The sequence below is a fragment of the Microtus pennsylvanicus genome, chromosome X (assembly GCF_037038515.1).
Source record: "Microtus pennsylvanicus isolate mMicPen1 chromosome X, mMicPen1.hap1, whole genome shotgun sequence".
NCBI classification, from domain to species: domain Eukaryota; kingdom Metazoa; phylum Chordata; class Mammalia; order Rodentia; family Cricetidae; genus Microtus; species Microtus pennsylvanicus.
In genome coordinates this window covers 61,439,224-61,462,926 of record NC_134601.1, presented here as the reverse complement: position 1 = coordinate 61,462,926, position 23,703 = coordinate 61,439,224, and the positions used below count along the sequence as shown (strand labels likewise).

The 23,703-nt window shown below is 39.2% G+C and overlaps 1 protein-coding gene across 1 annotated transcript; it reads left to right on the top strand.

Moving 5' to 3' along the window:
* The first annotated feature begins 13,824 nt into the window (after positions 1-13,824).
* LOC142840636 (olfactory receptor 1468-like) lies at positions 13,825-14,823 on the top strand. The gene has a single exon (XM_075957165.1). It carries the CDS (start codon positions 13,825-13,827, stop codon positions 14,821-14,823), a length of 999 nt encoding a protein of 332 aa, XP_075813280.1.
* The last annotated feature ends 8,880 nt before the right edge of the window (positions 14,824-23,703 follow it).

Sequence of the window (23,703 nt, the reverse complement as noted above, 5' to 3'; positions counted from 1 at the left end):
GGATAGTTAAGGAGTATTTTCTCTGAACTTATTAATTGCTAATGGACTAGGCATTGTTGATGTATTTAGTACCTGTATATATTCTATATAGTTATTGTTCTATATTACATATACTTTTTCTTATATTGGCTATAACCTTTTTACTTTAGACAAAAAGGGGAAATGTGCTGATATCTTGTTTGTACTGTAATAAATAAAATTTTTTAGTAAGTAGTTAACCATAGAGGTCTGAAGGTCTGTATAGACAGAGAGGAAGTGATATGGATAGGTGTAGAGATGAATATAAGGCAGAGGAGACAGGAGCTCAGCCCTTTTCAGCTGAGCAGCTGGGAAAGTTAGGGATGTATGTGGCTTGCTCCTTTTTTCTCTGATCTTTCAGCATTTATGCTGATATTTGACTCTGAGTTTTATTATTAAGACCAATTAGAATTTGTGCTAGAGACAGCCTCTGCAGGGAGCTAAAAATTAAGACCTACCTTCTCCATAAACCTTCAAATCCCATTGGGAAGAAGTAAACAATATACTCATTCCCTTGATAGTTCAGGTGATAAAATTTCATCCTTTCCCAGGACTACTAGAAGCCAGCCCCTTCATGTTACAGCTTGCAAGTACCTTGTTACCCTGATGGCTGTTTTTATGGACAGCATGCTTAATATGACTCACATGACAGTAAATATTACTTAACATTGACAAATAAATCTGGTGTGGGACAATTGTCTATATTTTATCAATTATGTTTTAAATAAATGCTGTTTGGCCAGTAGCCAGACAGAAAGTAGAGGCAGATCAATGAGAACAGGAGAATTCTGGGAAGGAGGAAGCCCATTCCTCCCAAGTCCTGTCCCAACCATAGAAGAAGGAAGATGTGATTGCCCTGATGAAAAAGATACCAAGCCATGTGGCTAACATACATAAGAATAATGGGCTAATATAAGTTATAAGAGTTAATAAGAAGCCTGAGCTAATGGACCAATCAGTTTATCATTAATACAGACCTCTGTGTGATTTCTTTGGGGCTAAACAGCTGTGGGACTTGGTGGGAGAACAAAAACCAGGCAGGACAAAATCCCAGTCTATATCACAATAGAAAATATCAAGATCTCTACTGAGAATGAAAGATTGACTAAAAGAAGAGTCCCTGATGATTTGGTTATAGAGAGGGAACCATTTTTATGGCAAAACCTTTTTGTCTCTGGTTTTTCCATTGCTTGACTTTGCGTTCTCCAGATTGCTCCTGTTCAGTTGATGCTCTGAAACACAGTCAAGGCTGAAAAGTTGTCTGTGCCCAAGCTCTTGCTTTTCCCAACTGACTCTTAGCTGTCATATAACTGTTACTGATTATGGTCTTAATACCCATGCTTGATGTCTTTGAAATCTCATTTTCTGCCCTTTTCTTTTGCTGACACAATAATTGGCAGTTGGGAAGAATCACAGAAAGCTTGATGGAGTGTAGCTTATGCATCAACTGTAGCATGATGAATAGTAAAGTGGGAAGCCATCTGTGATGATTTTCTGCGACACTGAGACGTAAGTGCTTCAACCTGGCTTCCCAGACATCTCCTTTCACTAGACCCCCCTTGGGTCCTGGTGCCGCCCTTAAGTGCTACCCATAAAAACTTGATGAAACTGATCATTATGGGGTGACCTGAGAATGAAAGAAATGTGATTGCTTCTCAGAGATGTAGACATGTGACACTTCTATAGGGCATAGTAAGCAAAAACTTAACAAACGAGACTGGATGAGGCAGGGTAGCTGGGGGTTATCTGGCAGCCATTGCCTTTTCTTTCCTCTTGTTGTTTCTTTTATTTAATATTATGGATACTTATGAGTGAGAAGGATTCCTAGGCTTTCTGTACTAACAGGAAGGATTTAGAGAAAAAACAAGCACTATGGGATACTTTTCTCACATCATTTCCCCTTTACCAGTACTGAATGAGAACTTTAGCCTTATTTCCATCTCCCATTAATGAGATAATAAATAAGTACATAACTTGGTGCTCCCTCCCAAACTGGTTTGACTTCAGTTTTAATGATGAGCTCATAACCATTTCTAGTGTTTTCCACAAACTAAGAAAGGTATTTAAATTAGTTTAAACATGCTGCTATATATTTTTTTTCCATTTTCTCCTTCCAAATAGAAACCTGGGGGCACTATTACATCCAGGTGACCTCTTTCTGAAAACACACTCATCTATAATGAACGCCCTACTAGCCCCCCCTCCAATGTAAGCAGACTGATTAGGCAAAATGTATTTTTTTGATCAAAAACTCTCTAAGCTGGATATTTGTAAACTTCATGAATTATACATCAAAACACATGCAAAAAAGCCACTGTGTTAGTTGAAAAGAGATTGCACTGTTTCTACTACCTACCTTTTAGTCATATACAATCACACTTCTACCATACATACATAAATGTACCCAGTTAGAAATCATAGAATTTTCAAGTGTCAGAGTGAAATAGGAGTATAGAGATAATTTAGTATAACTACCTCCTTTTGTAAAGGATAAAACTAATACCCAGAGAGAGAACTTTATAAAGGTCACTCAGGTAGCTGAGAATAGACATGAACTAAAGTGGTGAACATGTTTATGATGTCCTCTGTCAGAAAAAACAAGCACCCGTTCATCCAAGAACATAAACATGTATTGATCAAGCCTCTAAGTGAGGAAACACCAAGCTTTTCAAAGCAAAAACCACCCCATTCATCATTTCTGAATGTCCCTGTTCTTTCCTGCATTGCTTTGCTGCTTGTGAATTCCCAGGACACTTTCCTTCTCCTGCCTCTGAACAGCCCTCATGATTGAGCAATTCCTAAGTGCATTTGCTATGACGTATGCAAAGGCAGCCACTCAGAGAAAAGGTCAGTCTCAGGGTTTGTTGTTTCCAAATATGTCTCTTAAAAAAAAATCAAACATTGCTATACTGAATCCAAATTACCTAAAAACTCACAAAACTCCTTTCAGAAAGTTTCAGGCTCCTAAAGAAATTGTAAATTCAGTGAAACTTGTAATGTGATTTACCAAACTGAAAAGGCTACACAAAAGGGTCATGAATAGACACCATTTTTTTAGTATCCTAGGGAATTGTGTTGACAGGTCTGTCTGCAAGTGCAGCGATGACTTTTGATTCATCAGTTGTTCTACACAGCCATTTCTGGAGTGGCTCAGAAATTCGTACGGGTTTGGGACACACTTGTCGGTCATTTGAAATAGGGAGTCAGAGTTCAGAAGAGCTCAGGACAAAAAGGGGACGTTCTAAAAAAGAAAGCAATTATTTGTAGATGTTTTGTTTCTCTATGTGGCATATGTTTGTGTTCATTTCAGTGTGTGTGTATGTGTATTTGTAGATGCACATGTATACATAGGTACGTGTGCATGAAGGCCAGACAATTCTAGGTATCATTCCTTAGATACTGCCCACCTTTTTAATTGACATTTTTATTGTTTTCATTAGACGGTATCACTATCTGGTGTGTAACTCTGCACATAACTATATTGGCTGACCACAGAAGCCCTGGGAACCACCTGTCTGTGTTAGTCGTCCTATGCTCGTAAGAGAGTACTTAACCAACTAATATGTCCCAGCCACATATTTTAATTTTAATTTTTGTATTGCTTTATTTTGGCCTTACTTCTTTGTTGTTTTGAGACAAGGTATTTCTTTTTTATTTATTGATTTTATTGAGCTATACATTTTTCTCTGCCTCCCTCCCTGCCTTTTCCCTCCACTTCATTGCTCTCCCATGGTCCCCATGCTCCCAATTTACTCAGGAGAGCTTGTCTTTTTCTACTTCGCAGGTAGATTAGATCTATGTATGTCTCTCTTAGGATCCTCATTGTTGTCTAGAATCTCTGGGATTGTGATTTCTAGGCTGGTTTTCTTTGCTTTATGTATGAAAACCACTTATGAGTGAGTACATATGATAATTGTCTTTTTGGGTCTGGGTTACCTCACTCAAAATGATGTTTTCTAACTCCATCCATTTTCCTACAAAATGCAAGATGTCGTTATGTTTTTCTGCTGTGTAGTACTCCATTGTTTAAATGTACCATATTTTCCTTATCCATTCTTTGGTAGAGGGGCTTTTAGGTTGTTTCCAGGTTTTGGGTATGACAAACAATACTGCTATGAATATAGTTGAGAACATGTCCTTGTGGTTTGATTGAGAATCATTTGGGTATATACCCAAAAGTGGTATTACTGGGTCTTGAGGAAGGTTGTTTCCTACTTTCCTGAGAAATCACCACACTGACATCCAAAGGGGTTGTACCAGTTTGCATTCCCACCAACATTGCAGAAGTGTTTCCTTTACACGACAACCTCTCCAACATAAATTGTCATCAGTGTTTTTGATCTTGGACATTCTTACAGGTGTAAGATGAAATCTCAAACTTATTTTGATTTGGATTTCTCTGAGGACTAAGGATGTTGAGAATTTCCATAAGTGTTCTTCAGCCATTTTAGATTCCTCTGTTGAGAGTTCTCTGTTTAGGTCTGAACTCTATTTTTTTTATTGGATTGTTTGTTATTTTGATGACCAATTTCTTGAGTTCTTTGTATATTTTGAAGATCAGACCTCTGTCTGACGTGGGGTTAATGAAGATCTTTTCCCATTCTGTAGGCTCTCGTTTTGTCTTATTGACCATATCCTTTGCTTTACAGAAGGTTTTAAGTTTCAGGAGGTCCCATTTATTAATTGTTTCTCCCAGTGTCTGAGCTGCTGAGGTTATAATTAGAAGTGGTCTCCTGTGCCAGTGCATTCCAGTGTACTTCCCACTTTCACTTCTATGAGGTTCAGTGTGGCTGGCTTTATGTTGAGGTCTTTGATCCATTTGGACTTAAGTTTTGTGCATGGTGATATATATATATATATATATATATATATATATATATATATATATATATATATATATATATATATGTCTATTTCCGTTCTTCTACATTTTGATATCCAGTTATGCCAGCACCACTTGTTAAATATGCTTCCTATTTTTAATTTTATTTTTTTTGAGCAAAAATCAGGTGTTTGTTGGTGTGTGGATTAATATCCAGGTCTTTGATTCAGTTACACTGGTCCTCCGAGACAGGGTATATCTATGCAGCCCAGATAGCCCTTGAACTCTTCATACCTTTACCTTAGCCTCCTGAGGGCTGGATTACCATACATGACTGTGATTTGCATTTCTGAGGTTGGTTCTTGCTTGTCACTTAGTCTTTTCTATTTTGAATATAAAGGAATGATTAATTATATGGCTTATTCAAAGACCTACACATCATTCCCAACCATTACTGTTAGTTTTGCTTTCCACCATTCTCTCTTGTGTTACAGATATAGTCATTAACTCTAAGTTCTTGCACCCATCTTCTATTTGAGATCTCCAACTTCCTGTTTCTCTATCTTTATGAATATTATTTCAAATGCCAAATTTCCCTTTCAGCACTCGGCATTCAGTTCCATCTTCCCCCTAAAAGCTTCTGTGATCCCCAGTACAACCTCTGTATAATTTCTATTCATTTAATAATCAACACATTCTCTGGTTGCTGAGTGATTATTAAGAAACAATTGCTTTTCAGCGTTATTTTAGGCTTTTTTTAATGCAAAAAAGTGAATCTCTGCACTCAGAATTTATAGGTATGTAGGGAAGATACTTAGTTGCATTAAATATGCTACATATTGGATTAAATCTAATCTAATTTAATTTTGAGTGCTTATAGAAAACCTACTTAGAGAAGCAGCATTTTAATTGAGATCAGAAATCAGAACATGAGTGAGCAAGAAGATGGGCGATTTCTTTCCAGACAGAGAATACAGTTATATGAGAGAAACTGAAGCAGAATGACATTGAGTCTTAAAATATGTCTGAAAGAAGGGGTAAAAGAACATTATAGAAGTGAAAAATATGAAAGACATTATAGGCCACATTAACATTTTTTTTCATTGATTTTTATTGAGCTCTACATTTTCCCTGCTCCCCTCCCTGCTTCTCCCCTCTCCCTTTCAATCCTCCCCCAAGGTCCCTATGCTCTCAGTTTACTCAGGAAAGCTTGTCTTTTTCTACTTCCCATGTAGATTAGATCTATGTAAGTCTCTCATAGTGTCCTTATTGTTGTCTAAGTTCTCTGGGATTGTGATTTGTTGACTAGTTTTCTTTGCTTTATGTTTAAAAACCACCTATGAGTGAGTACATGTGATAATTGTCTTTCTGTGTCTGGGTTACCTCACTCAAAATAATGTTTCCTAGCTCCATCCATTTTCCTACAAATTTCAAGGTGTCGTTATTTGTTTTCTGCTGTGTAGTACTCCATTGTGTAAATGTACCTCATTTTTCTTATCCATTCTTTGGTCAAGGAGCATTTAGCTTGTTTCCAGGTTCTGGGTATGACAAACAATACTGCTATGAATATAGTTGAGCATATGCCCTTGTGGCACAATTGAGCATCCTTTGGATATATACCCAAAAGTAGTATTACTGGATCTTGAGGAAGGTTGTTTCCTAATTTTCTGAGAAATCACCACACTGACATCCAAAGGGGTTGTACCAGCTTCCATTCCCACCAGCAATGCAGAAGTGTTCCCTTTTCCCAAGAACCTCTCTTGTCCATTCTTACAGGTGTAAGATGGAATCTCAGAGTTGTTTCGATTTGCATTTCTCTGATGACTAAGGATGTTGAGCATTTCCTTAAGTGTCTTTCAGCCGTTTCAGATTCCTTTGTTGAGAGTTCTCTGTTTAGGTCTGTACTCAACTTTTTAAAATTGGATTATGTGTTCTATTGGTGTCCAATTTCTTGAGTTCTTTGTATATTTTGGAGATCAGACCTCTGTCTGATGTGGGGTTAGTGAAGATCTTTTCCCATTCTGTAGGTGCTTGTTTTTGCCTTCTTTACCATGTCCTTTGCTTTACAGAACTTTTCAGTTTCAGAAGGTCCCATTTATTAATTGTTTCTCTCAGTGTCTGTGCTGCTGAGGTTATATTCAGGAAGTGGTCTTCTGTGCCAATGTGGACAACCTTGTCTTGTTCTTGATTTCAGTGGGATCGCTGGGAGTTTCTCTCCATTTAGGTTGATATTGGCTGTTGCCTTGCTGTATCTTGCCCTTATGGATGTTCAGGTTGTTTCTTGTATCCCTGTTCTCTCCAAGACCTTTATCATAAAGCGATGTTGTATTTTGTAGAAATCTTCTTTTGCATCTAATTAGGTAATCATGTGGTTTTTGTTTTTCAGTTTGTTTATAAGGTGGATTATGTTGATAGATTTTGAACCATCCCTGCATCTGTGGGATGAAATTGACTTGAACATGATGGATGATGATTCTGATGTGTTCTTGGATTCTATTTGCCAAGATTTTATTTAGTATCTTTGTATCAATGTTCATGAGTGTGATTGGTCTGTAATTCTATTTCTTAGTAATGTCTTTCTGTGGTTTGGGTATCAGGTTAATTGTAGCCTCATAAAATGAGTTTGGCAATGTTCCTTCTGTTTCTATTGTGTGGAATAATTTGAGGAGTATTGGTATTAATTCTTCTTTGAAAGTCTTGTAGAATTCTGAGGCGAAACCATCTGTTCCTTTGTCTTTTTTTGTTGGGAGACTTTTCATGATTTTTTTTCTATTTCTTCAGAAATTATAGGCCTGTTTAATTTACTTTCTGGTCTTGATTTAATTTTGGTAAGTGATATTTATCCAGAAAGTTGTCCATTTTCTTCAAGTTTTCCAATTTTTTAGAGTACAGGTTTTTGAAATATGACCTGATGATTCTCTGGTTGTCAGCTCAGATCTGTTTCTGTAAATGTCCCTGGCCTGGATCATCCCTGTGTAGGTACCTGGCTTGGGGTTGGTCCTGCAAAGGTCTCTGGCTCTGATTTATTCCCTCGGCTTTCCCACGGTCATCTGTGTCCAGACCCTCATAGATCCTGGCTGAGACCTACTCTCTGAGGTCCCAGACTCACGCCTGAACCCACAGAGATCTCTGGTTCCTGCTCACTCCCTTGGAGGTCCCAGATTCATCCCTGGACTATCAAAGGTTCTGGCTCGGGCCCAGTTCCCCAGAGGTGCTAGCCTCATGCCCAGACGCACAGGGCTTAGGTCTATTCTGTTGAAGATCCCAGATTCACATTAGGATCCTTAGTGTTCACTGGCTCTGGCTCAGTCACTCAGCAGCTACTCCCCTGTACCTGTTCCTGTGGAGTTTGCTGTCTCAGGTCTGTTCTAGATCAGGTCACTGGCTCAGTCTTGGTCCACCAATGTCTCTGTCCAGTGGAGCTTGCTTTCTCAGGCCTACTCTGGCCTAGGTAGCTGGTTCAGCCCTACTCCTCCATTAACATTTTTTACGTTAACTGTTTCAAGGGAAGATATACATGCAGAGGCATGGTGGTGATTTGGAATGTGGTAGTAATGATGAACGTATTTGAGGCATATTAAAAATGAGAATCCATAAGACATAACTAATTGCCTCCTAGAAGAAAAAGAAGGTATCAAAATGATAATGTTATAATTTAATGAGATGAATAAAAACTATGTTTGGTTTTAGGTAGGTGATGAGATTTAGTTCAACTTTTGCTATGCTTGTGTGCATGTGCATGCATGCTGTGTAGGTGCATATATCCTATGGTGCATGTATAGATGTCAGAATCCAACTTGTAGGAGTCGTTTCTCTCATTCCACCTAATAGGCTTAGGGGATTAAACTCAGGTCATCAGGCTTGGTGACAAACACCTTTATCCATTGAGTCCTCTTGCTGATTCAAGTTTAGTTGTGAAAAATCTGTTTGGTGTGCTTACGAGATAACACAAATGCAGGTAACAGGTAATAACGATAGTGTTTTAGTTTCTAGTGGAGCATCAAAAGCAAAGTTAGATACATGAAATTGAAAACCATCCACATAAGCATGGTAAACGAAATCCCTAGAATAGGTAATTATAGTTAAAGGAGAGAGTTGAACAAGCAAAGAACACTCTGTCATATCACCATAAACCTTTAAATATTTATGATGGCACCGGGAAAAGGAACGACAAAACAATAGCCATCCAAGTAGAAGGAAACCCAGATTCATAAGAGTTTTCCAAAGCAAAGGAAGGAGAGTGTATTAGTAAGGGTGATCATCTTAGGTAAATGCTGTAAAGTTGCCAAGAAGACTAGATTTAGCAGTGTAAGTGTCATTGTGACCTTCAAGAGTTATTTTGGTGGAATTACGTGGGGGGCAGAAGGCAGATTGGAGTGGGTTGAGGTGAAGAAATGGAGACAGAAATGTAGATAATACAAGAAAATTCTGTTTAATGACAGGAATGATACTGTTCAGTAACGAAGTGGCCGAAATACATAGGAGTTTGCTCTGTTTGTTTGCTTGCACACTGCAATGTCTAGAACAGTCTTGAAATCCAAAGGTAGAGACCAACCGAAGATATAGACAAGCAAGAAGCTAACTGACAATTTAAATCATTAAGGAAGACTAATTGATATGGGGTGCTGAGAAGGTTTAGCCAGAGATGTTCTTTGGAAACACGATGGGAAAACAAAGTAGAATCAGCATTGCAGTCTTCAGGGTTAGAAGTAAAACTGACTTTAGGTTTAGCGCAGATGTTTCCTAGTATATTTGAGTAGATGGTGAGGATTTTTTTTTCTTCAGATTTTGAAAGGAAGGAGAATTGTAGGAAGGAAATTTTAGAAGATAACTTAGATTACTTTTGGTCAACTTGCCTTTTTTTCTTTTCATTCTATATTTCCCCCACTTATGATCATTAAGAAGAAGTGTAATACAATGCTTGAATGAGATCTACAGAGAGCATTTCTTGATTTTTTTCTTTTTTTTATTGAAAGAAAAAAAATTCCCGCCTCCTCCCAGCCTCCCACTTCCCTTCCCCTCCTCCCACTCTCCCCTCCCCCACATCGCTCCCCCTCCCTCTCCAGTCCGAAGAGCAGTCAGGGTTCCCTGCCCTGTGGAAAGTCCAAGGTCCTCCCCACTCCATCCAGGTCTAGGAAGGTGAACATCCATACTGGCTAGGCTCCCACAAAGCCAGAACATGAAGTAGGATCAAAACCCAGTGCCACTGTCTTTGGCTTCTCATCAGCCCTCATTGTCCGCCATGTTCAAAAAGTCCGGTTTTATCCCATGCTTTTTCAGTCACAGTCCAGCTGGCCTTGGTGAGCTCCCAATAGATCAGCCTCACTGTCTCAGTGGGTGGGTGCACCCCTCGTGGTCCTGACTTCTTTGCTCTTCATTGGAACTTTGGGAGCTCAGTCCGGTGCTCCAGTGTGGGTCTCTGTCTCTATCTCCATCCATCGCCAGAAGAAGGTTCTATGGTGATATGCAAGATATTCATCAGTATGGCTATAGGATAGGGTCATTTCAGGTCCCCTATCCTCAGCTGCCCAAGGAGCTAACTGGGGACATCGCCCTGGGCATCTGGGAGCCCCTCTAGGTTCAAGTCTCTTGCCAACCCTAAGATGGCTCCCTTAATTAAGTTATGTGATTCCCTGCTCCTCTATCCAACCTTCCTTTCTCCCAATCATCCTGTTTCTGCAAGTTCCCTCCATTCTCCCCTTCTTACTTTTCTTTCCCCATCTCCCCTTACCCCCGTCCCACCCCACCCCCAAGTTCCCAATTTTTTGCCCGGCAATCTTGTCTACTTCCCATACCCAGGATAACAACTATATGTTTTCTTTGGGTTCACCTTCTTATTTAGCTACTTTAGGATCACAGATTATAGACTCAATGACCATTATTTGTGGCTAGAAACCAATTATGAGTGAGTACATCCCATGTTCCTCTTTTTGGGTCTGGGATACCTCACTCAGGATAGTGTTTTCTATTTCCATCCATTTGCATGCAAAATTCGAGAAGTCATTGTTTTTTTACCGCTGAGTAGTACTCTAATGTGTATATATTCCAGACTTTCTTCATCCATTCTTCTATTGAAGGACATCTAGGTTGTTTCCAGATTCTGGCTATAACAAATAATGCTGCTATGAACATAGTTGAACAAATGCTTTTGTCATATGATAGGGTATCTCTTGGGTATATTCCCAAGAGCGTTATTGCTGGGTCCAGGGGTAGGTTGATCCCGAATTTCCTGAGAAACCGCCACACTGATTTCCAAAGTGGTTGCACAAGATTGCATTCCCACCAGCAATGGATGAGGGTACCCCTTCCTCCACAACCTCTCCAGCAAAGGCTATCATTGTTGTTTCTGATTTTAGCCATTCTGACAGGTGTAAGATGATATCTCAAAGTTGTTTTGATTTGCATTTCCCTGATTGCTAAGGAGGTAGAGCATGATCTTAAGTGTCTTTTGGCCATTTGAACTTCTTCTGTTGAGAATTCTCTGTTCAGTTCCGTGCCCCATTTTTTAATTGGGTTAATTAGCATTTTAAAGTCTAGTTTCTTGAGTTCTTTATATATTTTGCAGATCAGACCTTTTTCTGTTGCAGGGTTGGTGACGATCTTCTCCCATTCAGTAGGTTGCCTAAATAAGCATTTCTTGATTTTTGTCTACTATCACCAACTTGTATGGCTTTAATTAATTTACTCAAAATCTAACTTTAGCTTATTTCTCTGTGAAAGAGACATTTTATCCATATCACATTCTTGTTATTAAAATAAATATACAAGGCAGACATAGAACAGTGCCCAGAAGATACACTAGTCTTGCTTTCATGGTTAAATCTTTCCAAACAAAAACTTAAAGTTATGTGTATATTCAAAGAGTTGTGAGGAGGCTGAATTTGTTTCTCCCAAAGTCAATATTTTAGTTTTATGACAAGAGTGAAACTCTAGCAGTTATTCTTGGTTGTATAGAGTTTTTTACATATCAGAAAATTAGAGATTTCCAATAAATCCCAGTAGGGAAACTTGGTCCACAGAGGATGGACGTATGAGTGATTTTTTTTAATAAGATGCCTTGAGGCTTGTTTCCTCAGCCAAAAGTCCAGAAGCAGAGACAGCACTGGTTGAGGTTTTCATCCTTTTAGCTTTACTTTCTATTTTATTTTTCTATTGCATTCTGTTTTTACTATTGAAGGAGAAAAGGTTGATGTTGTGATTGGGAAAAACATCACTGACTTCTTGTGAATCAAGTGAAGCCATTTCTGTAAACAACCATATAGGGAAGGTAAGTACCATAGGAGGGAGATCACAATCTTAAACAAAAACACTTGCTGCCTATATTCACTACAAACATATTGTGTCAACTTAGTGAATTGAGCATAAAGTGTGACAGATGAAAGACACAAATACACTTGGTTGTGATGGGTAACACCAGTTTGGAGATGGTAGATGGGAACAATTAGTTAAATGGAGCTAACTAACATGATATCTTGAAAGTCGAATCAGAAGCGTGTGCTGTCACACTTGATTAATTCAATCTGCATTAATGAAAAGCCTAGATTACATGTACATAATAATATGCCACTTTATTATTTTCAGTACATTCTGTACATATGAAACAGGTGAGTGTTGCCTAGCAGAGGTCCCACCAGACCAGATCTTGCTTGATTTACAATTAGCACATTTATTTGCTAGTATGCAAATGAAGACTGCCAAGGTACTTAGAAAAAATGTGTTATTAAATAAGTGCAGCATCCTTTCTGTGATCTTGCTCCAACTATTCATTAGCATTAGCAATCTCTTTTTTTGGTCACAGAAGGGGCAAATTTAATATAATACCAGGTAAAATTATAGAAATTTGCACAGAGGCAGTTCCTCTTGTGGAAGCCTGGGAAGACGGTATAAAGACATAACAGGTCTTCAAATAACAAATGCATGACACAGATCTGCAAACATCATATATAGAACAGTCTAGATGAGTTCCACATTGCAAGAAGCTCTTGCAATTTGCACGTCCTTGACCATTTGCTCTGAGGTGTGGCGAAATGAAGTTCTTAGTACAAACTCAAAGTCACACACTACTACTGACAGTGTCTGACTGGCCAAACAAGTTTTCAGGTGCACTGAAGATGGGTGGGGGTGAATAAATATTATCACCACCTACAATACAGTCATGAAGGTGTAAAGCAATACAAAGACATGATGACACAGAGGTCAACAAGTCTGTAAAGTCACGCTGGTTAAGCGCAGATTCCCGACTCCACTGCGTTGACTTTTCTATCAATTTGATCAACATCACCCTGGATGCATTGATTCTTGTATCTGTATATTTGCATTTTGGTAGTCCTATGTAATCTATACGATTAGGGAGAATGCTGTAAAGCAGTTAGTAAAGTACCAGCCAAGTAGAAGCCGTAAATAATTACTAACACTTACCCTTTCTTTAGCTTGGCCTCTTCCTATTCAAATGATTCCACTGTACATTGGCTCAGGACATTAAATTCTACCTCTACCTCTATGTTGCTTACGTGAGTGGCCATTCACACACACCTTTCCTGTGGTTCTTCACCGTTTTGCAATGTGAAAAGCGGTGTTTGAATAGGTTTTTCTTTGGAGCTGTCTGTCTGTCTTTAGACTACACTAGTCTTTCAGATTAGTGAATGATAAAGTTATCTCTTTAGTGTAGTCATAGCTCAGATACAAAGCCAGGCTACTTAGTATGTGCCTGTACATTTCTCATATGACCCGTGAAAAATAAAAACTGTTGAAATAGCTCCAGAAAGCTCAGATAACATAGACACCAAGACTGTGAGCTGTATATGCAGAATGTTCCACTTTCCCCCAGTTATCAATTTACCAATATTTACTGATTTCTCACTATGTGCTAGGCCCTCGTTCGACTGCTGTTTCATTTACTAGGGAATGAATGTAACCCTAGGTGTCTGGCTCCAAAGTCTGACTCTCTTCTATAGTCTAGTAATGCACTTATGGGCATTTGTGTCATGTCGCCATTTACCAGGGAAGATAAATTTTCCCTTTTTAGACACAGCAGAACCATGCACCAAGGAAACCGAACTACTATCTCTGGATTCTTCCTCCTGGGACTCGCAGTGGGGTCTGAGCAGCAGCTGCTCATCTTCACAGTGTTTGTATGCATGTATCTGGTCACTATGGTGGGAAACACACTTATCATTCTGGCTATTATCAGTGATACTCACCTCCACAGCCCTATGTACTTCTTCCTTGCCAATCTATCCTTCACTGACATCTGCTTCACGACCACGACAGTCCCTAAATTGCTGGCAGACATTCAAAGCCGGAATCCATACATCTCTTTTGAAGGATGCCTTACACAAATGTATTTTTTTATGCTCCTGGTGGACCTGGACAATTTCCTTTTGGCGGCCATGGCATACGACTGCTACATTGCCATCTGTCACCCATTACACTATGTTGCACTGCTAAGTTCCAAGCGCTGTGTCCTGTTGGTTGTGATTCCATGGGTTATCTCCAATCTTGTCTCAGTACTGCATCTCAGTCTACTAAGCCACTTGCCTTTCTGTGAACGGAGAGTAGTCCCACACTTCTTCTGTGATCTGGAACCCATTTTGAGGCTTGCTTGTTCAGACACTAAAATCAACAACTTGCTCATCCTCGTTGTTGGGGGAGCAGTTATCTTCATCCCTTTCAGTTTCATTCTCCTCTCCTATGCACGTATTGGCGCTGCTGTGCTTGCTGTCCCCTCCGTGAAAGGGAAGTGGAAGACATTTTCTACCTGTGGCTCCCACCTCTCAGCAGTGTCCCTCTTCTATGGGTCTATTGTTGGCGTCTACTTTCTTCCTGCTTCTAGCTACTCGGCAGAAAGGGATAAGGTGGCTGCCATCATGTATACAGTTGTAACACCCATGATGAACACTTTCATCTACAGTCTAAGGAACACAGACATAAAAAGGGCACTGAGGAGGCTTCTCAGCAAAAGAAATTTTTTTTTGAGTTGGTGAACTCTGCCATATAGACATCTTTAGCAACTTTTAAAAACTGAAAAGGCACGAAAAAGATCCAGGACCTAAGGCTACTCCGTACCATTAGCAGTTTTCCTCCCACCAACTTTTTAACTTCAGTTCTGTTCCAAAATTCTAGTTCAGAGTTATTTCATCATAATGAAAAGAATCATGGCAATGAAACAAAACAACAATACTCTTTTATTTTACTTCATATTCTTCATTGCTTACATAAAGTGTCTTCCTTAAATAAATTCATAAATTATAGTCAAGGCTTAATAATTTCCCCCTAATTTTTCAATTGTGTTTTTTTCTTCCTCAACTAGACTTTACATATTAAATTGTAAATATTAAACGAAGAAGGAATGGAGAAAGGGAAGTAAAGAAGAAGAGAGGGGAGATGGGGAAGAGGGAGGGAGGGAAGAAAGGAGGGAGGAAGGAATGATTATTACTTAAAATACCTTTTATAGATGAAACAATGATAATGTTACAACTTATAAAGAATAACTTCTTTCTATAACTCTTTGAGATAAACATTATGGTGTTTTCATGTGCTGTGTAAGAAAGAAAGGATGTATTATGAGAAGAAAGTGCAGAGCCAAAGCACAACAAGTGTCCTGTCCTTCTATGTGCCCTTCAGAAGCTCTGTACCAATTAAATTCTTCTGCAGTTCTGCAATTATGACTCCGCACCCCCTATGTTTCCGCACTCACTATGTTTCAACCACTCTTGGCACACTCTGTATTGTAGCTACATTGGACAGTTTCTCATTTCTTCAGCAGTCTATGAATATGCCACACTCTAGTCTTTGTCATTTATGTGACAATACATAAAAATATCTTACTAGTTACAATCCATGTGTTGTCCAAAGAACTCTGAGCTCTTGGAGGAGAGGAGGATGATTACATTATATTAACCTCACAGCTTTTGCCAGAAGGTAACTCTTGAAATAAAGTAGGTACTCAGTAAGATGAATTGAATGAAATAGACATTTTCCAGAAAAAGAATATGTAGGCTTTTTTCTCTGTTGACTTTTTGTTGGTAATTCTTGATAAATTATCAAATTGTTCTGATCTTCAGTTTTCTTCTAGTACATACTAAGAATTAGTCATGCTAATGTCTATTTCCTATCTACTTCTGTTGATCATAAAGAACAGTTAGTAATTAAATTTGTCTGAGATAGAAGGCTGTAAAAATTTCCATATTAGATAGGTACCAATATTAATTTTTATTGCTGGATGATCACAGGTTGTCATTTTGAAGAATAACTTCTCCTGTCTCTAGTCTTCCTCATAAACCACTTACTTTCCTTTTTAAATTTTAAATTTTTTATTTTTATGTGTATGTTTTTTGCCATCTTTGTCTGCCCCTCTTAAATACCTGGTGCCATCAGAGGACAGAGGAGGGCATCAGATTCCCTAGAACTGGAATGTGAACCAAGATGTAGGTGTTGGTAATTGGACTCGTGTCCTTTCTAAGTATAACCGGTGCTCACATATCTATCATCTATCTATCTATCTATCTATCTATCTATCTATCTATCTATCTATCTATCTATCTGTTGATTGATTTTATTCTTCTCTCATACAATACATCTCAATAGCCTCTCCTCCCTCCACTCCTCCCAGTACCCACCCCCTTCCCTTTCCCCAGATCCACTGCTCCTCCATTTCCCTTCAGAAAATAGCAGGTTTCCCAGTGATATCAACTGAACACAGCAGTCAGCTCTCTTAGCCACTGATCTTTCTCTCCAGCCCCCACTGCCATAAGAAGCTTCTCTGACTAAAGTTGGGAGCAATACAAATCTGGCAATATAAACAGAAATGTTTAGCAAGACCATTTATCAAAACAATATCAATAAATTGTCCCTTAGAATTTATGACATCCCTAGCCATGGGATTTGGACATATTTCTAGCACCAGGTATAAATTTCTTCCCATGGATTAGGGTTCAAGGCCAATGCAGAGAGTTATTGGTAAGTCTTATAAAGGCATTATTGCATCAGTGGATATATCCTGCCTGATAGTCAGTCACGTAGCAGCCAGGGTCTAGGGCTGGGTAATGCCACTGATGTCTTTCCTTCTACAGCAGCACATATAGCTCCCTCCTTCAAAATGAAGCTAACAATCAGGGAGCCTTTTCTGATCACTTCAAGACCAATTTCTATGTGTCGTGCAATATAGTGTCTTCAGCAATAGAGTTTCATGTAGTTATGGCAGGCAACCAAGAGCAATAGAAAAAGCCTGTCTGGTTGTTGGTGCTTCTTGAGCTTCTCTAACTGATTACTTATAAGGAGATAACCTGAGAATGATACTGACATTTTCATTTAATAGCCCACAGGAACAATGTTGTTCATTAATGTTTGGAACTTATGTTCAAATTTCTTTTAAAAAGTATATATTTTGATTTATAACTCGTGGGGTTTCAGAAGGCTTCTCCTTACTTAGTTTTGTTTAACCCATTTCCAATCCCTCCTCTTTGTCACACCCCATGTCCCCATCTCTGCTTAAGCTTTAAGCTCCCACTATTATTCTTTCCCCATTATTCCATATGAAATATGTCCTACTATCTCTTTTTTATATTTTAACTCTCATTGCAAGATCATATGTTCCCATGAAGCACCTTCATTTCTCTCTCACACACACACACACACACACACACACACCACATATTTCAAATATTTATTTGTTTGCAGTCCAACAGGCTATATATTAAGTATACTCTTTTCAAAAATTATTTTATTTAGAATTTTTTGTATTATTATTTTGATCACATTCAATCTTCACCATCAACTTCTCCCAGGTCCTCTTCAATTTCATGTTCTCTATTTTTCGTTTTCAAACTCTCAATAAAAAACCAAGTAAGACAAAAAATACCAAAACAAAACAAAAACTGCACACACACACATCCAACCAATCAAATAACCAAACAAACAAAAATAAATAAAAACAAAGGCAAAAAACAAAACCCACTACCACCACCACCAAAAATGTGGAGTCCATTTTGTGTTGGCCAACTTCTCCTGGGCAAGAAACATGCCGTGGAGTTTGCTTGATTTACCCAGTGACACTCTAATGAAGAAAATTATTTTTGCACAGCATATGTCAGCACTAGTAGCTTCTTGGTTAGTACTGTTAAATATTAGAAGTGGAATTTAGCAAAAAAAATGATACTACATATAAAATGGACTTGGCCTGATTTTGGTACTGAGAACAGTCAATGCTGTGGGTTGTGTGTGTGTGGATATACATGTACACACATGAGAGAGAAAGAAAGAAAGAGAAAGGAACCCACAGAAGTGAATAAAACACCAAAGTATTAAGAAAAAATTGAAAAGAACTTGTTTTTATCTGCTGCAACCCAGCTGATTTTCAACCAAAAGAGTGGCAATAATAATTACATAGGCAGGAAGGACCACCAGCAGAGGGATTGATCTACAACAGAGAGCTCAAATGGTTGAAGCTTTCAACAAAAAAACAAAAACAAAAAAAATGAAAAATGAATGATTCATTCTATGAGTGTCAAAACAGAGAGATCAAAACTGAGGAAGTAGCATAAAATGAGCTTATGACTTGGCTGCATAAAAGTGAAACATAAAAATTATGCCGGCTACAATCCTGTATGCATAACTCAATTCATGAAGCATATAAATACTAGTGGTATATAATAATTACAAGACTTGATGGCAGACCATTTATATGCCTGTGCTATAAAGTTTCTAAATAAGGGAATCTAGAGGATAGCATTCAGTAGAAACAAAGATCAAAAAAACCAGTATTTAGATCATACAAGAGGAAGAAAGAACACTGTCTTTGTTAAAATATTCACCAGTACCTTGAGGCAGTGACTGAGTACACACACAAACCTGCAAAGGATATTCAGAGAGGAGACACACAATGGCTCAATAATAAGACTAATACTGATACATGACAAGTAATCAAAGTTTCTTAAGAGGGGGATTACATATATTAAAATAGATATCTCTAAAAGAAAAACTTGGGTGTAGGGGACATTTGGACTCCCAGATAGAACAGAGTTTGCTACTGAATTTTGAAATCAAATTGTGCTTCTTTGGGGTATATTTCTCCACAACTATCACATCTTCTTAGCTCAAAATAAAAGCATCATACAGATAGAAATAACAACAGTTAGAGTTTCTTTATGAACACCTATGTACATTTATAGGAAATAGCACAGATATTATCCTGAAATATTGAATCTTGATAAAAAGAAGAATGTAGGTTTATATTTCTAGGCATGTGGATCAGAGATACTCCTTTTGTTCTCATAATAAATAAATAAATAAATAATTTGGGGTATCATGTGAAACAAATCATTCCATTGTTTCAAAAACAATAGTTCCATAACCATCTAATGCCACACAGGAACATGGCCTTGTTTTCCTCTGTAATAAATGCTTTGTTAAGTTCTCAAACTCATCGTACACACAGCCTGACTTTGCAGAAAATAACCCAAAACTTGTCAAAAATAGAGTGCTTCTTTTTCTCACAAATTGTTATGGTTTTAGCATTTTCTAATTCATTTATATTTGCTATATTCTAATGCATGGTTATGATTGCTTATTACGTTCATTAATGAATTCCATAGCCATTTACCAAGCAAGGACTTTGCCTTGATCACATGATTTGAATTCTTCAATAAGATGGTGGCACAAATGTAAAAGATACAGATTACTTTCATTATTTTCCCCCTCTGTCCTGCCGCCAAGTTGATCAATTGATCCCTCATGTTCTCCTCCCCTACACACCTCCCCTGTTCCCATTTTACCCAGTAGATTTCATCTATTTTCCCTTCCCAGGGAAATCCTTGCATCCCTTTTAGGGTCTTCTTTGTTACCTAGCTTCTCTAGGGTTGTGGACTGTAACCTGGTTGATAGAAGGGGAAATTTGGGGGTTAGGGAGAAACTTGGTGCCAGAGAAACTCCCAGAAATTCACAAGGATGACCACAGCTAAGACTTCTAGCAGTAGTGGAGAGGGTGCCTGAACTGGCCTCTCCTGTAATCAGATTGGTGATTACCCCAATTGTCATCATAGAATCTTCATCCAGTAATTGGTGGAAGCAGATGTAGAGATCACAGTGATGTGGGATTCCTCTCTGTATGCTGTGAATGTGTTTTATTACCATTGGTTAATAAAGAAGCGGCTTTGACCTATGGCAGAGTAGAATACAGCAAGGAGGAAAATCCAGGCAGAGATAGATGAGGAAAGAAGGCAGAGTCTCAGACCCCATGTAGCTGTTGAAGGAGAAGGATGCCAGAATCTTACTGGTAAGTCACAGCCTTGTGACCATACACAGATTAATAGAAATGGGTTAATTTCTATAGTATAGGGCCACTTCAGGCACCCTCTCCTCAGCTGCTCAATGACAGGGCAGGGAACCCTGACTGCTCTTTGGACTGGAGGGGGAGAGAGAATGGGGGGAGGGGAGGGAAATGGGAGGAGGTGAAAATTTGTAATAATAATAATAATAAAAGAAATGGGTTAATTTGAGATGTAAGAGCTAGCTAGGAATGTGCTTGAGTTGTTGGCCAAACCATGTTGTAAGTAATATAGTTTTTGTGTGGTCATTGAAGTCTGGATGGTGAGGAAATGAAAGCGTAGTCTCTGTTTACACTACAGCCAAGCTCTGGGCTGATTTTCAGGAGTCTGATCGAAGAGAGGGAGGAGGAACTGTATGAGCAAGGATGATCAAGATCATGATGGGAAAATCCACAGAGACAGCTGGCCTGATCTAATGCAAGCCCCCGAACTCTGAACAAATGTCTAGGGAGTCTCCATGGGACCTACCTAGGCCCTCTGCATGTGGATGAGAGTTGCGTAGTTTGGTATGTTTGTGAGAACCCTAGCAATGGGATTGGGACATGCTCCTGGTGCATGAGCTTACTTTTTGGAACCTATCTCGCATGCAGGAAGTCCTCTTCCATCCTCGATAAAGAGGCAAGGGGAGGAGCTTGGTTCTGCCTCAACGTGATATGCCATGCTTTGCTGACTTCCATTGCAGCCCTGCACTTTTCTGAACAGAAGAGGATTGGATAGGGGTATAAATGGGTGTTTTGGGAGGGAATGGGAAGAGAGGAGGGAGGGGAAACTGTGGTTGGTGTGTAAAAGAAACGAAAAAAATAATAAGAAATATAGATTCCATCTAGATGCATAGTTCCTTCATCTTTAGCTCCCAGTAAGGCTTTGGGATCTAGTGCTTTAAGACTTCTCAGGATCTCAAACTGAATTTCTCTGTTCTTTGGGATGGAGTCATTTTTGATATAGTGTTGAGTAAAACATCATGGCCATGAAGTTGACTTTTCTGTCCAATAAGATACCATATTTGTTCACATATTGCCTTTTTACACAATGCTACACTCAAGTACCAGGAGATCCATCTGGAGGGGCATGTGTGTGCCTGCCTGGCAGGCTGGCCGCCCCAGGAATGGAGTACAGGCAACCTCCAATCCCCTAAACTTTCTGGCCATTCAGTCGGGCTTCTCCCCGCCTACTGGCTTTCTCTATTTATCCCATACCAGCTTGCCCCCAAGCACTCCTATCTACGGGGTCCTTAGATCTATCACCACAGCCTACTTCAGGAAGGAGGGGATCTGAGAGCCAATTCCAGTGCTGAGGGGACCTAAGAGAGGGCAGAAGTAGAAAAACCCCCAACTACACAATGCTACACTGCCATGCACCGCTCCCCCGTCTGCGCTCTATGCGCTAGAACCCAGTTCGTCAGCTTCGGGCAAGGGGCTGGAGGTTGAGGAAACACAGGCAGAGACAGACTGACACACGGACCTCCAATCACTGGTACAAAGGCCTTCCTTAATAGCACCATGGAGGCTTAAATACCCTGCAGTCAATGGCCAACAGGTGAAAATTCCATCCTCTGATCCTCTAGGCAAAGCACAGCTTTTAGTAACTTCAATTAGAAGGCTCTAGCAGGGAAGAGCATCCGAAGACCAGGACTCAATTAGTCCCAACACTACACTCCCGCTAAAATATTACAGTTTCCCAAAATGTGTATTTATTTAGTTTTTAAAAAATATATTTTATTAATTCATTGAGAATTTCAAGCATGCATAGAATATATTTTCATTATACCTATTCCACACTCAACTCTCTCACTCCTTCATAGTTCACCCCACTTCTCCACACATTTTTCAACTTTATGTCCTATTATTTCATGCCCAACTGAGTTTCAGTTTTTGTTGCCATTGTATGCATGGGTGTGGGGGCAATTTGCCAGAGCATGGTCTATCTACCAGAGACCACATTCATTAGAGAACCTGATCTTCATTCCGCTAGGAGTCAACTATCAATAGTACCTCACCCATGCATTGGGGACTCATGAGTTCTTCCTCCTCCTTGCTGGAATTTTGACAGGCTTTATCTTGTGCTGATTGTAGACAGGCAACCATAGCTCTGTGTGAGTTCATGGATAAGCCAGTCCTGACAAGACCAGGATACTCTGTTTCATCCTTTGCTCCAATACCCCTGGCTCTCATAGTCTTTCTTTCCCTCTTCAAAAATATTCTCTGAGCCTTAGGAAGGCTGGGAGGGATGTGATATACTCGCACACTATAGGCACATATCCTCACCACCAGTCCATAGTTCTTAAAACTAGGCAATTCAGACATATCCCAAGAAAATGTTCCTCATTCTCTCAGCATTCACTTCAGTGAGTGTTGTATAAAAGGAACACATAGGAGCACAAAGGAATAGAGCTGGAATAATTATTCAGTATAGGAAAATTCATGGATTTCTAGGAGGAGAATTAAAAGCCACAAAAATGAGGTATTATTTTTTATTTCATAATTGCCAAAGGAATCTTTGCTAACACTCTCATGCCTCTGAAAATAGATTTTATAATTACTCTTCAAATATTGATATAAAAGCTTGATTGGATGTTGGAGAAAAGAAAGAAGAGCATTGTTATAGTTGGAGAAAGCCAGAATCCCTATACTGGGATATGTTGCTCATGATTCAAGACCTAATAACTATCTTCATGGGCATCAAGGAACCAAGCACTATGTACTAGGCGAACTGTATCTTCAAGGCATCTTCAAGTGTCTACCCAAATAGCATAGGTTGTAGAAGAATGATAGGTTTCTCAATTATTAACCCCACCCCCTCCACACACTAACTCTCTATTTCTCTCTCTCTCTCTCTCTCTCTCTCTCTCTCTCTCTCTCTCTCTCTCTCTCACACACACACACACACACACACACACTCTCCCTCTCCCTCTTCCTCTCCCTCTTCCTCTCTCTCCACACACACACACATTCACACTCACACACTACAAAAATTACCCAGAATACTGTGTGAGTATGACTTCAGCAGCTAAACAGTATGGCCACAGACTTCAGTCACAGTTGGCCTTTGGGGAAGTTGATGGCTTCAAAGCTGTGTCCACTGAAGCCTTCTCCACCTCTCTGCAGCTTCTAGTTGGAATGAAGCCTCTGGATTCTGGAGGAGGAGTCAATGAAGAAGCTGTGCAGTGAAGGCTTCCAGGTCTACTCCACAGAAACCCCTTCACAGCAATAAAACAGACTTCGTGGGAAAAGAGCTTGATTTGTAGTCTCAGAGGCCTGTCAGTGAAAGCTTACCCTAGATTTGAGTATCTTAGAAGTTCTTGACCATGGCTGTTCATTTGAGCCCAACTTCATGACAAGATATATTTTTTTTCAAAGATTTCTACAAGAGGACCTTCACGATAAATTTTTTTATTTGAAAGCATAAGCAACTTTATTAGGTTTTAATTTTCATTAAAATGCACACTAAGTTTAAGTGAACAGATCAATGAGTGGGAACAAATTGTGTATTCCCCTGTAACTGCCATTTCAGAATTGAATCCAGAGCACTTCCCTCACTCTC

Excerpts from the sequence above, each read along its gene's own strand:
- LOC142840636 (XM_075957165.1), top strand. The coding sequence starts at position 13,825 with ATGTCGCCATTTACCAGGGAAGATAAATTTTCCCTTTTTAGACACAGC.